The sequence below is a fragment of the Piliocolobus tephrosceles genome, chromosome 10 (assembly GCF_002776525.5).
Source record: "Piliocolobus tephrosceles isolate RC106 chromosome 10, ASM277652v3, whole genome shotgun sequence".
Classification (NCBI taxonomy): domain Eukaryota; kingdom Metazoa; phylum Chordata; class Mammalia; order Primates; family Cercopithecidae; genus Piliocolobus; species Piliocolobus tephrosceles.
Window position 1 is genome coordinate 30066486 of NC_045443.1, and position 18543 is coordinate 30085028.

An 18543-nucleotide genomic window follows, 5' to 3' on the forward strand; every position below is an offset into this window, starting at 1 on the left:
CTAGCCGGGTGTGCACCTGTGGTCCCAGCTACTCGGGAGGCTGAGGTGGGTGGACTGCTTGAGCCCAGGAGGTAGAGGCTGCAGTGAGCCGAGATCACACCACTGCACCCCAGCCTGGGTGCGGAGCAAGACCCTGTCTCAAAAACTTAAAAACAAAATAAGTATGGAGGTAAATCATTCAAGGTCTGAATGTAGACTGCTCTTGTCATCTGAGATTTGGTTTTGTTCTGTTTAAAATGCGTGTAACACCCGCTCTCTCAGGGTGGTTGTAATTCATGAGATGATATATACACAAAGGGCCTGCTGGATAAATGCTGGTGCACTTCTTTCTCTCCCGCCCCCGGCCCTTTTTTTTTTTTTTTCAGAGAAAGGGGGTGGAACTCTTGATACTGAGATAGGTTTTCGTGTGTGGCTTATGAAAATCATGTTTTTACTTTAAGGTTTACATGTACGGTATCTTAATTGCAAACTTTATTAGATAATCTAATGCATCTGTTAGTTAAAATCTGCGTAAAACATAACTCAATTATACACATGCAGATGGATAGACAGCAAGTCACATACTGAGAAAAATTCCAGTCCTACTTACATTAAGAGAAACCTGGACATGGCCAAAGAATACCATTGGCAATACAGAGCTGAAAGCTATTACCTGACGTGGCTGCTTGCATCACATGCTGTTCATTGATTTGTTAATCTAAAAGGAACTTGAGTACCAAATCAGGAAGACTGCATGACTCAAGAGACGAATGCAGTGACAGTGTGGTGTCACCACAATGTCAAGGCTCAGCTCAGACTCTCAGTCTGTAAAGCAGAAGTGTATATGAGTCACCTGTAAACCCAGATCTGCTCAGACTACACTACCACCTCCTTGAGCTTTTAGCTCAGCATCACTTGCAAATCCTCCTGAAGGTTAAACAGAGAGCCCAGCTCACCAGCAACAGTCTTGAGATAAACCTAAGAATCTGGACCGAGAAGGGCGCTCATCACAGCACAACTGATGTAGCCAACAGCAAGACTTGCAAGCTGTTACTGGGTGTAGCAAGTTGGAATGAGGCAATCACAAGCTAAGCAAGCTTAACTAATGTGCTAAAGGCGTCCTGCAGCCCGGCTTCTTGCATTGCAGCCAGTTTGGAAGAGGCGACAGCAGACTGTGCCAGCTGGATGTGCCCAGATATAAAGAATGTAGTGTCCCTAGCAGGAGAAGCTCAAAGAGGGTGTTGAAATATTGGTGTAACATTGATAGGCTCTCTTGCCAGTCCAAACCACTAAACATGTATTCTATACCCCTGTGGAACTGAGGTATTTGGGGCAAAAGGCTAGATATCTAAAAATGGGTGCTATAATAGTCATTAACTACTGTATATCTAGACCAGCCATTCATTGTGATTCAATTAGTCAATATTGTCATGTTCAGTAAGCGTATGTTTAATTCCAGTCAACAAACATTTTCCAAGTGCCTCCTCTTGGCTATATACTGTGCCAGTTGGAAACATACAATCAGCCTCAAGGAGTTTAACATCTGGTGGGGAGTCAAAAGAGGATATTAAATGGCACACAAGGAAACTGCATGCATCATAAGAGGAGAAACCATTACCAGGAGAAGACTGAAGAGATTAATTTTTACTGTAGGATCTAGGAAGGCTTCACAGGTCTGGCCATGTAAACTGTGACTTAAACATAAACAAGGGAGATTTCAGGAAGCTCAAGGTGAGGAAATGCGCAGCCTAGGCCTGGGAAGGAATAAAAATGCTTTGCAGGTGGAGGATACAAGAACGGCAGAGAAAGAGAGGTCTGGAGATATACGGAGTGGTTCTGGAAGGGGAGACCTGAGGTGATGAAGAGCATGGAGTAAATAAAGAAGTGAGGAGGGGCAATGGGAAGCAAAGATGGAACATTAAACTGGAGCCAGCTGATCTTATGACAATGTCTTTCTAGGGTTCTGGAAAGTACAAAAGCAATCGGTCAGTTCATGGTTAGTGAAAAATATATGCAAATGGCCAGCATGTATTTTAGCCTCAAACTACAGGTTTCCGTTACCAACATGGTGGCTGTTACCTAGGAACTGCAGCCTCTAACACATATTCAAACACTGGAGGGACAAACATCAGTGAACATAATTGGAGAGAATTCAAATGATGTAACAGCAGGTCCTCTAGCAAGGTTAACACAATCACAGGCAGATTTTTCAAATTAGGTGTTAATTTGCTGTAGAAACTTGCCTTTTGGAATACCACCAATAAGATTTGTATGAAGTATACTATATGTATAAGGCTATTGATATTTATTTTATCTGCAAGAATGAGTTCCATTAATGTCAGACAGGGCCAGGAACACACAATTAACACACAGCAACAGCTACAAACCAGACAGACTGATTAGATCATAACTAATTTTCTCTTAAGTCTTCCTATCCCAATTCTTGTTGAAATGTTGAACTTAACCTTCAACTCCATGTATCAGCGTTTCCTGCACTTGCTCTCAACTTGACCTAAGTACATTTCTGTAAATCTGTAACGTCTCTACAATGATTAAGTTTTAACTATCATAGAAGAATTAAAATAACTTCCTCCATTTTCCCAGTGTCTCTACTGACTTTTCTCATGATTCAGGATTCATAAAAACATAAATTTCCTAAAAAATATACGGTCAGGAAATTATTCCAATAATCTCAAAGGCTTAAGTGAGGAAAGCTCTGGGTCTGACTTATTTATTGCTATACCCCTGCACTGAGTGACTCTATTATAGTCACTGTATTATAGCCACTTAAATATTTATTGAAAGATTGAATAAATTGAGTAAATAAATGAATTTGTCCCTATTTACTTAAATTAAAAATAATTTTGCTCTCTGCTAGGGCTCTTGTTTTGTTACAACATATTGCTTTATCTTGCATCTGTTTTTATGTATGCTCTTTGGCTTTTCAATGAGCTTGTAAAATTGTGGCTAGGGACCCTGCTATTCACTCACATATTCCCCTGGTGGAATGCCTTACACCAAGCAAGTATAGTCAGCCCTCCATATCCAAAGGTTCTATATCCCTGGATTCAACCAATTGATGATCAAAAAAAAATTCAGTAAGTAAGTAATAAAAGTACAACAATAAATATAATACAAATAAAAACCAACATAGTCTAACAACTATTTGCAAATTATGAGTATTATAAGGAATGTAGAGATGATTTAAAGTATACAGGATGATGTGTGTAAATTATATGCAAATACTATAGCATTTTATATAAGGGACTTGAGCATCCTCAGATTTTGGTGTCTTTGGCGGTCCTGGAACCAATCCTTTGCAGACACTGTATTCATTAACTATTTGTTGATTACATAATTAATAAAGCAAATGCTTAATCATATCAGTGTGTTCAAATTAAACCCCACCTAAAAAATTTAAAATTTCCATCCTTCCTGAGATAGTTTATGATCCAATTTTTGTTCTTCTTTAATAAAGAGGAGATAATTCCCAGTAACTCCCTCTCCCACAAAGCCAAGGTCTTTTTCAAAAAAATAATTCACCAGGGCCAGGTGTCGTAGCTCACACCTGTAATCTCAGCACTTTGGGAGACTAAGGCAGGAGGATTGCTTGAGTTCAGGAATTCAAGACCAGCCTCAGCAACGTAGCAAGACCTTGTCTCTACTTAAAAAAAAAGAAAGAAAAAAGAAGCCCGGCATAGTGGTGAGCACCTGTGGTCCCAGCTACTGGGGAGGCTGAGGTGGGAGGATTGCTTGAGCCAAGGAGACGGGGGCTGCAGCAAGCTATGAACATGCCAATGCACCCCAGTCTGGGCAACAGGGTGAGACCCTGTCTCAAATAATAATATTAATGATTTATCTCTATATCTTCTGGAAAGTACATCTCTTTTTCTATTTCTCTGTCCTCCTCCTACTTAGAAACTTGAATTGCAATCTATGACTAAATAATAAGTTCCCCGATTTTACTTTGTCATGTAAACTGTTTTGTAGGCTAAATTTCTCTGCCTCCTTCTTACACTTCCCTCATAACCTTATGAATGTAAGCATCCTCCCTAACATCCTTCCCTAAACAAATACCCAGCTCTTAGACTCCTCTGTCCCTTTCATTGTTACTATGGATTTTTTTCGATTAGTACAAAAGCTTGTTGTAACTATTTTTTTTTTGGAAGGTAATTTTGCTAATAGGATTTTCCTCTTTTCTTGGGAACCAACCTTAACCAGTTCCTGATCAAACTGCCAAAGGCTGCCTGTGTTTTATGCTCTCCCTCTCTCTGATACCTCTGAATTGAAACTGTTATTGCCCTACTCATTTGTTCTTTCATGCAGTAGTTGTCCCCAATATGCTCTAAGCACAGATTTCCAATTGTATATGAAGAATTATTTGTCAGAAATAAAATACTGCCTATGGTTTTATACTATAACATGCCATTGGCCCAGCATCATATATTCTATACGTCTAGTTAGTAGTAGTCTTTGATTATTTTTCTTCATATTCTATCCAAAAAGAACATTAAAAACTTAAGTATCTCTCTTATTTTTTTCAATTCATATCAAAACTTTTTCATCATAATTTGAAATACTTGAAAGGATCTAACTGCCTATGCATTGTAGATATTGACATTTCAAAATGAGGCCATAATGTTCCTGTATTAAATCTACCAAATGGAATCTGAACACTATAGCAACTTGAAGCTCTTCATCTTCCATTTATCCAAACATGAATAGGTTCTTCTTTAATTGGTAGACACTTCATATCCTTTCTCCTTGAACTCATGCTTTCATTGTATTTCCCCCTCACCATTTTTGTAAATTACATAGTTATGCTTAAAAATATTGTATTTATCATCCTTCTCCCTACAATAAAAATATATACAATTAAATCTATATTTTACATTTCTTTTGACCATAAGCCTCTAAGTGTTAAAATTTAAATTTTTGTATTACTATTCCAATTATTGCTAATTCACAGATGTTTGATATATCATAAATAAAGCATAAAATGATAAATAATTAATAAATATAAAAAATCACCTCTTAATAACCTAGGTATAGCAGATTTCTTTTCAGTAAGTTCAGTTGTCCATGGCTGAATCTTACCTTGTGTTAGACTATGACAGCAGGCAGCATTAATACCAGCTATTCCTAGCTTTCATCTTCATAGGCTGCTCACATAAATAAGTGAAAATGGAAGTAGACCTGTTACAGCAATGACTTTATTCTTTGAACTCCAAGGTATTGGCAAATATCACATAATGATCTATCACCTTACATAATTTTTAATGATCTAGCAGCTGACAATGTAATCAGGTCCTCCTTTCATTTGGTCAAAAGCAAAGAATTTAAACATGGCCATCATTAGAGTTACCTATCATTACAGTCATTTACTGTCACAATTTCTTTTAAGTAAAGCAGAACGGCTTTACTGAAACTCGGCAAAGGACTATGACTTATGCCTCATACTCGCCCACTTAAAGTCACCTTGCTCAGTCTAAAATACTCACAAAGAGTTGGGAAAATGACCTTTCACAATGTAGCTTTTTAAATAAAGTGATCTTTCTTCATCACCCAGTCAACATATATTTTTGTCAAAACTTTGAGCTTACAGATTTAGAATTTTGTTGGTGGAAAATGCCCATCATATAGCCTAACTGGCAAACCAGTCTTCCTCATCAAACCAACTGGTTAAATCAGACTTCTGTGTCAATTTAAATAAACATATTATTGTGCATCTCCATGACAACTATGTCACTTCTGAATTCAGAGGACAGAGAAGGGAACCACCATGACATCTTTACTGCAGGTGTGTTCTCAGGCAGATCAGCTTCAGGGAAGCGTCCAGAGAGATGCAAGCTGAGGCTCTGGAAAACAGTCTTGTAAAACTGTGGTGCCCATGGACCTCTTATCAACTTTTCATCTACCCCTGGCCATGCACATAAAACAAACCAGCTGTGTTCACCGAGCTGGGAAACAAAGTAGCTTTAAAATACCATCTGATTCATGGAATGATTAAATAAATATTTTAAAGAGGGCCATAGCTATCAACACTTTTTTTTTTTTTGAGACGGAGTCTCACTCTGTTGCCCAGGCGGGAGTGCAGTGGTACAATCTTGGCTCACTGCAACCTCCACCTCCCAGGTTCAAGCAATTCTCCTGCCTCAGTCTCCCAAGTAGCTGGAATTACAGGCGCCCGCCTCGGCGCCTGGCTAAAGGTTTTCGTAATTTTAGTAGAGATGGGGTTTCACCATGTTGGCTAGGCTGGTCTTGAACTCCTGACCTCAAGTGATCTTCCCGCCTCAGTCTCCCAAAGTGCTGAGATTACAGGCATAAGCCACCACACCCAGCCAATCCTTTTAAAGTAAATTTTTCATCACCCACGCAATAACTGCCCTTCCTATTAAGTAACTTGGGAAACAATACATAAGGTTCCTAAGTCTGTCTTTCTAAGTTGAAGAATGTCAGTCTAACTTTTTATAGTACTTCCCCAGCACTTACAGTTCTGCATAATAAACATTATAAAATAAAGCAGGGTGAGAAAAGATAAAATATAAATGTGGAGCAGGAACAATGACTCAGCACGCTAAGTGTCTCAAATGGCCCTTGCTGCTTAAAACACATTAGGACTTAAATTATCTGCAAATACAAAACTGAACAAACTGTGGCCATTCATTACTACCTGTAATAATAACAGCAGTTATTTAGAAAAGCAGTTAAATCCAAGAGGTGCAATAAAACCATTTTGAACATTCAAAAGGAAAAGTTGTCAAACAAAATGATTTATATATGAAGACAAACACTTTAGTAGAATGAATTCACGTGGTTTTGAAAGGGAAAAAAGATCAGCTTAGTTTACATGTATATATCTATATACACACATATCTACATATACACACATATTTACATGTATATATATGTGTGTGTATACACATATACATACACACACATACTCATATTCATTATTTCACTGAGATCCAATTACACTTACCGCCTCAGTATGAATAGGATGCACAGCGAAAAGCAATGCCGTTACAAAAGCAAGTCCACGATTTTTGAAGACAGTTTTATCACAGGTGTACATCAGCACAAGAGTCACTAAGCAGTGCAAAATTACATTTACTGCATGAAAGTAGAATGGGTTCATACCAGTCAAAAATATGTTTAGCCTATAAAAAAAAGAAAAAAGAAAAAACTGCATTAGCTACAAACTCAACATAAACACAGGAAAACAGATGGAATCCACCATTTAAAAAGATAAGCTATTAGATGAATGATTTTTAAATGATACCCAATGTTGGGTTATTTTTTATCTTTGGGTATGTATCACATTTTTCCTACTTCAGAATTGTCCCATGTGCAGAAATCCATGCATATACAATACAATATTATTTCAGGGAACTTTGACCTCACTGAGAAGGCAAGCAAACAGGTGCTGAGCCTGTTTTTCCATCACTCCATGGCTAATGCGAATACGCCCCCTTAATATTCTTGTTTTCATTGCTGGCTCTTCCCAAGCAACTGAGTGTTGAAAGGGAAGTTCCAAGCGGGGTGGGTCAGAGCCACATATACCAGAGATGAACAGAAACCATGAAACTACGATTGTAGTCACAGTTGGGACAAATGAGGCATTGGTCCCACAGTTGGGACAAATGAATGTGTTCTCTCACCCATGGTGCCACCAGGAACCAGGTTTCTAGATTATACAAGCATCACCTAATTATCACCCCACAAAGGAAGCTTTAGGGAACCTACATGCTATTATCAGCTGCAACTGAAATGAAAAGATGAGCAAAAGCATCATGTTCTAGAATGTGTATCAAATATTTGTTTTTAACATAAATTCCCACAGATCTCAGTACCTTATTTCTAAGACTATGACAAAGAAACTAAAAGAGAACCACAAAGGGAAGGAAAACCAATTGTTCAACATCTTAAAAAAATACTTTCATGAGACAGAAATGCAGAATAGAGAGACTTCTGAAGGTTGCCTTAAATTTAATAACACGACATAATAAACCCAATTGATTCTATGGGGTTACAGAAAAAGTACACTTGCACAAGATGATTCTTTCCAGGGAGCACTGATGCCCTAAGTGGTACTGCCTACAGTTGTCTGTATTCTAGTCCATTTTAACAAAACAATAATCCTAAGTCTTCAATTCTCAGGCCTTTAATCTGCTTCTCTTATAGAAACAGCTCCTCTTTGCCAAAACAACTACGAATGAAAAAGTAAGCTTTAGAGATGACATACATATATTCTAAATAATTGACGTAATTCATGCACAGCTTTAACCTACAGAATTTTAAACATCTCAAGATTTATTTGGACATATGAATGCAAATGTCATAGTTACTAATAAACTCCATTTTCACTCCCACTGAAGTAATCAGAGTCTTAACTAAGCCTAGAAAACTCAATTGTTGTATTGGATCCAACTCCAGGGCTCTGATGCAAGATTTGACTCAGCTGTGTGTTGGCAGCCTCATTAGTCTGCACACACCCCAGCATCCTCAATACAGAAGCCTGGTGGGCAATTTGCCCATCCAGAAGGAAAAAGGAAAAGGCAGTGGACTAGAGAACTCACAGGTCCAACTAAAGCAGGGAGACCAGCATGACATTCCTGGATAGAAACACACATGAGGTGGCAGAGCTGCCTGAAGTCAGAAGACTTGGGATGGGAGAATTGTTAAGGAAGAGTAAGACCAAGTTCAGGTCCCTGGAGAACTTGGATGCAGTTCCCTAACAGCCCATCCCTCTGAGACTGATTTTACACTGAGTTCTACTTCATCAGGCTGAGCTTTCCAGACCGACTAAGCCATTCATTTAAAATTCATTCATACCAGTGACAAGGATGACAGAAAACAGGCAATCTGACATCTGACTGGTAGGTGTCCAAGTTGGAAGGTCTCTTGGTTGGCGACATGCATTGGAGGCTTTAAAAAGGCATGCACTTTTGCCTGAAAATTCCACTTCCAGGAATTTTCCATAAGGAAGTAACCAGAAAAGTTCATATAAAATACAAAATATATATAAAGTATATATGTAAATATATATAAATACATATATATGTACATATACATAGAAAAGATGGAAGAGTGAATGTACAAGAATGCATCTCACAGTTTGAATTATAAAAATGGCAATAGTGAGAAAAGCAAGGTATCTAACAAGCCAAATCCTTGAAAAATTTGACTATTCCCATGGATCCTAAAGTTTAGATAATAAATTTGGATTACAAATAATAAAAAAGAACAAAAGGCTTATTTTTGCAAAGTATTTATTATTCAACCATTTGAAAAATAAAAAGCATCATGAAAGATGGCATTATTATTATATTACCATACTCTTATCAGAGTATTTAACATATATTCCTTTCTCCTTCCAAAAACAGTATAAAATGGTAGGCATGAGTCACCTATGTAGTTCATATGCATCATATCTGAAAATGTCGAGGTGTTATGCATGTTATTTCTTGAACTTAGTCAAAATCTTAAAAAATACTTCTGTGAGACAGACATGCAGAAGAGAGAGACTTCTGAAGGTTGGCTTAAATTTAATAACAGGACCTAATGTACCCCATTGCATCTGTGGGATAATAGAAAAAACACACTTGCACAAGGTATGGTTCATGCATCAGAAGCTTAAAAAGGTACACACTAGAATGCCTGGTGTTTGAAGTGAATTCAATTAGATCCCAAAATATAAAATAAATTGCTGAATGAGGAGCCCCCGCAGTAATGATATAACGGTATGAAAGTCCCTTACCTGGAATCTAACATTGGTGAATCTAAGCTTTAAGAAATCATCCTGAATCTGGAGTTAGGAGTATATTTAAAATATCTAAAAAGATGGAGAGTGAATTCTCCAAATTACAGACAAGTGAGCTTGAGATAAAATGCTAACAAAAGCTTCTAGCATATCCTACATGTGATCACAGAGAAAAGAATCTCTGATTCTGGGAGATAATATGGGTTCACAAAAAGGGGGTTCACTGATTAGCCTCATAATTTAATAGAAAAGGCGATGTGATGGATGCATCACATCTTTATTTTAACAAAGGCATTTATCAAAATCTCTCAAAATCTCCCTGCAAACAAGATAGCCTAAGATAGATTTGTAGCAAACACCAAGAGCAGTGAATAATAAATCAATGTCTCCTTGGACTAAGATCTCCAGTGTATGTCACAGGGTTCTGATATTACCTCCGTATTTTCCAATATTTTTATCAAAGTTTCAATGAAACTATACAGTGTATACTTATCAAAATACAAAATGCCTTTATCTGGAAAGGAAAGTTAATGTACCAGAAGAACTAACTGACATTCACAAAGAGTTTAAATGGCTGAATTGTTAACTAATTCTAACAGGATTAGACAGAACAGTGGTAAGAGTAAAGGCTCACATGGGGATATGAAAGAACAAAATACTTGCAATCTAGATTAAACTGTACATAGGTTACTGCTCTGGGGCTTTTATTTGCCTTCAACACAGAGTTAACGTGTGTCGGTTATCAAAACAGACCAAAGCAGACAGACAGGGAACTGCACAAGTCAAATAATTTTTCATTTCAATTCACACAATTAGGTATTTATTAAGTACCTACTACATGTCAGATACGATTCAGGGCCCAGAGATACAAAGAGAAGTAAGATGTGGCATTTGTTCCCAAAGAGTTAATAGCAGAGTAGGGGCAGGCAAGGTAATTAAACAGCTAATTCAATGTTAAAGAATTCTGGCAGTGGAAGAACTTACCAGGTGCAGAGATGGGGAAGAGGGAGGTATTCTACCTGAGGATGGGAGAGGCAACATAGGTGGTCCAATGTGGGGCAGCAGACCATCAGAGTGCTTCGTAAACACAAAGCACCTTCACAGGAGAACTTCGGGATGCTAAGGGGGTAGGGAAGACCCTCAGAAATGATGACTCTTGAATGTAGCTTTGAGGAGATGGAAGATGCTCAGCCTAGAGAAAGATGACAGAAATGATGCCAAATTCTCCAGGAGAAAAGATATTTGCCATATTTATGGCTATATCCACAGTGTCTAGCACAATGCCTCATTCATGATTATCACACATTAAGCATTTGGATGAATGAATAAACATGAATGAATGAAAAGCAATACTAAAGGAATGCACTTATTCTAAGTAGCTCCCTAAGGGGAAACTACAATCCAGTAAAGATGTTGCAAACTGGCTTCACAAAGGCTAGGTTTAGCCTGCAGGTTGTTCTGTTTTACCTTCATACCTCTTTTTTACATACCAGGGTTTTAAAAACAGGTGGCTTCATATAAAAATTTCCAGCTTATCTTGAAATATTAGAAGACCTGACAACTCTGGGCCTACATGGTTGCATGGAAATATCTGTGTGCCCATCTCGAGAGGACAAGGGTGCACAATTTGCCGTAGTCTGTACCAATTCCTATCATATTTCTAACCCGAAGGCATTCATTTATCATTACACGCACAATTTTTTTGTACAGTAAAGATGAAAGTGAAATATTTCTTGAGCCTACATGACTATCACGCATGGGCAATAAGACAGTCAAAATGACTCCTTGAAGAAAAATGGAAGAAAGCATATTTCTGGAAGAGGAGAATATTCCCATGTGCCTAAAATGCAAAGTATTACAACATAACCTCACATCCAGCTCACTTCACTCACTCTAAGATCAGCCTGACCCTTTAGCATTTCAATTTTCAACTTTTTATATGCAAAGTACTGAGAGGCAGGCTTCAGCTCAAAGTAGGAAGTAACACTGAAGCTAGTACACATTTAAACATTTAAAATTATATCAGGTGCTTGGATAACCAGAAATGTCCACAAAGAAGTATAATGACAACTCACAAGAAATACCATCTAAAAAGAACATCTCAGGATCTATATTACCCTGAATGTACCCCTATGAAAGTACTTAACCAACTTTTTAAAAAAAAAACTCATTAACTATATTCCTCAAACATTTGTCATACACTATAGGAAACCAATTTCTTTTTGTTATTGTATCCATCTCAGTCAGCACACAATAGATTCTAAATGAAAATTTACTGAGCTTACATTAAGTTGCAGTTGGAAAAGATCACCTTTCCCTTTGACTTTAAGAATCTCTAATTTTATTTGGTGTAGCCTTCATTCTTCATTTAAAACTAAGCCAAGCAGTAGGAAATAAAATAATTTTTTTTCTGAAATAATCTTAATAGTCATCTCTCACTATATGGAAACCTTCCAGAGTTTGGTAAATATGAATCCAAATCGCCCCTTCTCCATCTGAACTCCCCTGCCTTTCTGTAAAACTTCCCAGAAAGGTAGGGCCATGAGTTCTCAGATAAGCTAATTTGCAGCACTGCCATATCCCTTCCCAGGAAAGGGCATAGGGTCACACAATCTGGCACCAAAGGGGTTGTGGGGTGGAGAGAAAGGGAGAAGAAAGAGCTGTTGGCTGCCCTCTGCCTCCTCACTCGCACCGCCTGGAGCTTAAGATAAATCCCATCACTGTCTCTTAAGTTTCTTCTTTGACAATAGCTCTGGTTTAGGAAAAAAACAAAACTAAACAAAACAAAACAGTAACAGTCTGTATTTGTGAAATAGAGACACACAGTAGGGAATATACTAGAGTCTTCCTCAAAAGAACCCCAACTCCATGTCAATCAAATGGCTCTACCTCAAGGAACTGGCATAGGTCTGTAAACTGGGTAAGACATCACGACTCTCCATGTGGTGACCCAAGCCTGATTCCTGGCCCTGAACCTGGAGCTTTTCCTGGAATAAATTTTAGCAAAATTTTAGAGGGCTGCCCCATTCCTAGGTACAACATGATTAATTGTTGTAGTAATTAATTGTAGTACAATGATTGTAGCAGGTCAAAACATTCTGATTATCACTGTGTCCCAGAGGCCCATCATGATCAAGGCATTCACCTTGTCTTTGGCAGCTAAGCTCTGCCACTTGGTCTTTGGTACTCCAGGATCCCAACACCCCATGAAGTCAGAAAGTTCACGTCAATGGAGCATCTCCTACATCACACCTGGCCTACAGAAGAGATCCACCAAAGAGCTTCTCGAAGTTGCAGGTGCTCCTTCACCAATGTAATTCTCAATGCCTCAGAAAAGGGAAAGTCATCTAGCCCTAGCTCGGAGTACAATGGAGGCATGAGAGGGTGTGTGTGCAGTTTGCATGTGATAAATGCATGCCAGCATTCCTATCTCAATGAGCCTTTGCGTTCCTTTCTCTACATTATGCCCGGGAGATTCTGGCATCTCAACCTCATTAAACATGGGCCCCCATGAGTCCCAGTGGTTCTCAAGCGTCTTAATCATCTGGTGTGGTAGCTACAATTGTTGATTCTCTGATCCCATCCCAAGATATTCCAAGGCAGTAGATCTAAATTAGGGCCCAGAGATCTGACCCAAGCAACCCAAGTGGTTCAAAGTCAGGTGATAACTCAGAACAGTGAGAGACAGGTCTCAAAGCTTAAGGAAAGGCTGCTAGGATTGCCCAGCTTTCCAGAAAAGCACAGATTTCTCACAGTAACAAAATATACATTCTTTTCCAAAGAAATACAAACCAGGGAAAATAAAAAATTTAAAATACTCCTTTATTATCTATTTCTGGTGTCTCCAGTGATGGGTTCTCCAACACTTTCCACATGGGTTTCCACAGCCCAGTACTAAGCACACAGCACATTCTCCTGTCTTCCTCTATTACTGTTCATCTTTCTTTTTCCCAACCTCTCACCATCATTACAGATCTCAAATGCTTATGAGAGGTTTCCATAGTCTTCTTAGATCATTCAACCAATAAATAACAACATCTGGTTCTTCTCACTTTTCCTCTAAGGCAAATCCCCTTGGCCCTCAATCATTTTGGTTGCTCTTCTTCTGCATTCCCTTCAGTACCAGGAATAAATCAGCAAATCATCATTGCTTAATATATCTGAAGTACAAAACGATGTAGTTCCCAGGCACCAATGAAAATAATAGTCCAGAGGGGAAACTGACACTCTGCAGCCAAAGCAAAATTCATGGCTTTGATTTGAGTTCAATGCATCACATCCTTATCTGGCTATGAGGAATCTGCCACACGGGAAAGCTGCCCCATGGGAATGGAGGTTATTGTCACTGTTACATTAGTACTAGAGTAATAATACAGTTATTAGAGTAATAACTGCACAAAAGAAAGGGTAAGAAAACTGAAGGCAGGAAGATCAGTAAATATATCTGGAAGGTAGCAAGTCCCAGAAGAAAATCCTCGGAAAGACAGCCAGCAAATAATAAAAATTAGGACAGACCAAGGCCAAATATTTTAGTTTTAACTGAGCTGTCAACTTTTAGCATTTTTTAAAAAAATATGTGTTTGGTGTTTGGTGGAGTGCTTGGGTATAATGCAGTTCTGACTTCAACTTCCCAAAATTAACACAGACTCCCAGTTGAGGGCAAAGTCATCCACAAAACTCCTCACACTTCAGACATCAGCCACAAGTTCCTCAGGCTACTGGTACATCTGACCAACTGACTACATAATCAGGGCCTCCCACAACTCTCTCAGGTTTGATCATACATTGGAACAACTCATAGAAATTGAGAAACCCCTATACTTATGGTTATAGTTTTCTTATAAAGGTTACAAGTCAGGACCAATCAAAGGGAGAAACCTATGGGTCAAGGTCCAGGAGGGTCCTGAGCATAAATGTTCTGTTTCTACAGGATGCTTCACCCTCCCAGAACATCAAAGTATGATTACCTACCAGTGAAGTTCAAGCAAACTTCAGTGTCCAGAGTTTTTATTGGGGGTCCCAGTATGTAGGCATGATTGATTGAATCACTGACCACGTAACAATTCAATTTTCAGTCCCTCTTCCCTCCTAGGAAGTTGGGATATAGGAGTGATACCACATGCCTCACAGTCCCAACCCTCTAATCACATAATTGGTCTTTACACCACAGCCAGCCCTCATCCTGTAACCATCTAGGAGCCCACCATGAGTCAACTCCTCCTTAGCATAAACTTAGGTGTGATTCCAGCCAGCCCTCATCCTGTAACCATCTAGGAGCCCACCATGAGTCAACTCCTCCTTAGCATAAACTTAGGTGTGATTCCAGGAGTCCATCATGAATAATAAAGAAACTCCTCTCACTTGGGAAATTCCAAGGGAGCAGAAGCTTCCTCCCAAGAATCCAGCATGAAGATCAGAAAAAATCACTGTCATGTTAGTTTCTCTGATAAAATATTTCCAGGTCCTTGTACTCCATTTGATCCAACAAGGCCATTCCTCATTGAAAGCACAGGCATAGATGAATCTTAGGACCCTGAGATCAGTGTGTAGTGAGAACCCCCTATAATTCTGGGTTTTGAAGGTACAGCTGCTGTTTCTCGCCTTGAACTTTGCAGGAAGCATCCACCAACCATTTGTGCTGCAATCTGCCACCTAAGAAGAGTGAGATCCAAAAGTGCTACAGATCTTCATTCTCTACATAGAGTTACAGTCCCAGCAAGTTACAATAGAAATTCAAAGTCATCCCTTTCAGAATCTCTCAGTAAACAGAACTCACTGGTATTCTCTGTATATATCTGAGGAAATTCCTAGTATGCCTCCTCTTTTCTCTTTGAGAGAGAAAGAACAAAGGTAAATTAGAGAAAAACTAAACCAAACAAAATTTTCTCTACATTATAATCATGTAGCCTTACCTTAGTATTTACCTGAAACATTTGAGCATTCACAAAAAGGATTTATTCATTCTTTAAAAATTAATTTATTTTCAACTGACAAATAGTATTCCATCTTTCAATGGTAATTATAGAGTCCCTACTTTGCAAGCCAGGCTTAGTTCTAGGTGCTAGAGATAAACCTCATGGAACTTACACTGTAGTGAGGGGAGGTAAAAGTCAACAATAAAAATGATGCTAGACAGCATCATTTAGGGGGATACTAAGGCAAAGCAGGGTAAGGAAATAAGGGTAAAACACAGAGGAGTGTTTGCTACTTTAGATCACCTGGCCACCAGGGAAGGCCTCTGGGATGAAGTGACATTTAAGCAGAAACCAAAGGTGGTGAGCACCAAGCCCTGCACAGATCAGAACAAGGGTTCTGGAATGCTGGTGCAGAGAAAGAGGTGGAGATTGGTAGAATAGGTGTCAAAGAGGTAGCCAGGGGTCAGATCAAGCAGGACTTCATAGTACAGAGACTATATCTTATTATTTGGGAAAGAAACACTGCCATTGTGTGGGCATGATCGGGCATTCCTTACTCCTCTTTTTTTTTTTTTTTTTTTTTAACAGAGTCTCACTCTGATTCCAGGCTGAAGCGCAGTGGTGTGATCTCAGCTCACTACAACCTCTGCCTCCCAGGTTCAAGCAATTCTCCTGTCTCAGCCTCCTAAGTAGCTGGGACTACAGGTGTGTGCCACCACACCCAGCTAATTTTTGTGTTTTTAGTAGAGATGGGGTTTCACCACGTTGGCCAGGATGGTTTTGGTCTCTTGACCTAGTGATCCACCCACCTCAGTCTCCCAAAGTGCTGGAATTACAGGCAGGAGCCACCGCGCCCGGCCTCCTTACCCCCCTCTTTGAGTTGATGACATACTCAAAGTTAGGAAAAATATGAATGCAGCTCGAAAGAAAGACAGAAAAGACACTGGTTGGTAATAATAGACTACTTTGGAAGGTGACTTCCAAGCCTTCATTCAGGGACTCACCTATAAAAACCCTCATGAGTCCAAAAATATATTCCTCTCACTGTCCATCCCTCCTACACTACCAGACTGTAGTCTAAAGCATATCCTACTAGATTATAATCACAACCTCCTCCTCTTGGAGATTCCAAGATAACCTTAGGGTGGCATAAAATTTTCAAAGGCAGTTTTTCATTTTTCTTTATAAAATTTTTCTTGCCTCCAATCACGTTTGCCCTTGGTATTTCTGTCACTGAACATCTTAGACAATCTAGTCAAATATCCTAGAGAATCTTTACTTGTCACCTATGATAGACTTAAAAACAAACTTATCAGCTTTGTAGCAACAGGCTGTGTCAAAATGAAATTCCACAGAAGTCAAATGAAAAGGAATAGAACCAAAAGAAACATCACCATTTCTTTAAGGTTGTGGGCATGGAGGTGAGTTAGTGCTTATTTTCATGGTTGGCATATTATTTGTAACTAAAAGATGCAAACTGCTGCAAAAAACTTTCAAGATCAGACATTAAAATGCTGCAAATTCCTACAGCTGCACATATTACGACAGTCTATTTTTTAGCTCTGACATTTTAAACCACCCACTTTCACTCTTATGGTTTATATTACCATCAGAAGCTCTTAATAAAATAAAACATTATAGCGAACATAATCTAATAGGCTAAACACACAGGGAGAGAATCAGGAGTTTAAAGTTCTTTAATTTGCTGAGTTTCCCCATTTTTAACATTGAAAAATCATTAGTTCTTGCTTGTTGAAGCAGACTTCCACTTGCTTACTGAATGGAATGGCACTGTGAACAATTCAGCAGTATCTTCTTCCCAAGAGAAGTGGGGTATAAAATTAAAAAGCTAAGTTTATTTGAAACCTTTCAGGACCATTTTTCAAGGGAGGTATTATGGATATCATAGAGTTTGGTTCTGTGTCAATTCACTGTCTACAGAATAGCTTAATACATTTCTCTTGATTTCAGGCTTACAAACAGGACATGGCCAGGGAAGGATAAAGAAGCAAAAAAAAAAAAAAAATGTTACTCTTACAGAGTCACAGATGTTTTGATTCTGTACCACTATGGTCCAAAAATATTCCTGCATACCCTTGGGCATGATCTTATGAAAAGACTGAATCTGAGATTTGATTGGAAACAGAAATTCATTACAATTCTAAATTCACTTCAAGGAACACAAAGAGATGGTCATTTGCATCAGTTAAGGTTTCACTAGAAAAGCAGAGCCACCATGAGTGATTCAGAAGAAGGGATGTACTATGCGGATCTGACCTTTTACAATTGCTGGGGCTGGTTAGATCCCTATGTAAGTGTGATGCTTCTGTGTCTATAACCCAAGTTGAAAGCCAGCAGGGCAGCAGGGCCATTCTGGAAGAGAAGGTGAATGGACTTGAAGTAGGGGGAAGCAAAGGCAAAATAGAATCCACAAGAATGAACTAAAATACACGTCTGTTTCCCACTGCCTTTAAGGCTCCAACTTTAATAATGCAAGAGGCTTGCAAAAAGAATGGCACTCTTCCCTGCAGAACTGCATACATACCTGCACCATGATTCCAACTAGCTGAAAGAGGAGATCTGGAGAGCACTGGAGGAGCTGAGGGCCTGGGTGCTGCTGCAAATGAACAGCACGTTCACCAACATTTCTGTGACAAACCGCATGAGGCCTGGCAGCAACAAAACCTATGCCAACCTTCTGAATGTGATCTCAGCCACTTCACTTTCATCTTCCAAATCTTGCAGAAATTTTTCTTATGGTCAGTCCTAACCCAGATCATCTTGCAAAGGCAATTCTAAGAAACCTAGTCTCAACTTAGCTAAAGTGACATAGTGCAAAGTCACCATATCTTGGTAAGCTGCTTTCATATTCCACTGTCCCATCCC

The 18543-nt window shown here is 38.9% G+C and overlaps 1 protein-coding gene across 2 annotated transcripts in view; it reads right to left on the reverse strand.

Moving 5' to 3' along the window:
* TMTC1 (transmembrane O-mannosyltransferase targeting cadherins 1) overlaps positions 1-18543 on the reverse strand; it is a 292296-nt gene that overhangs the window by 269221 nt on the left and 4532 nt on the right. For both annotated transcript variants that reach the window (XM_023209004.2, XM_023209003.2), the window contains exon 2: positions 6962-7139. In XM_023209004.2, coding sequence (XP_023064772.1) covers positions 6962-7139 — 178 coding nt within the window. The remainder of the gene's footprint in view (positions 1-6961; positions 7140-18543) is intronic.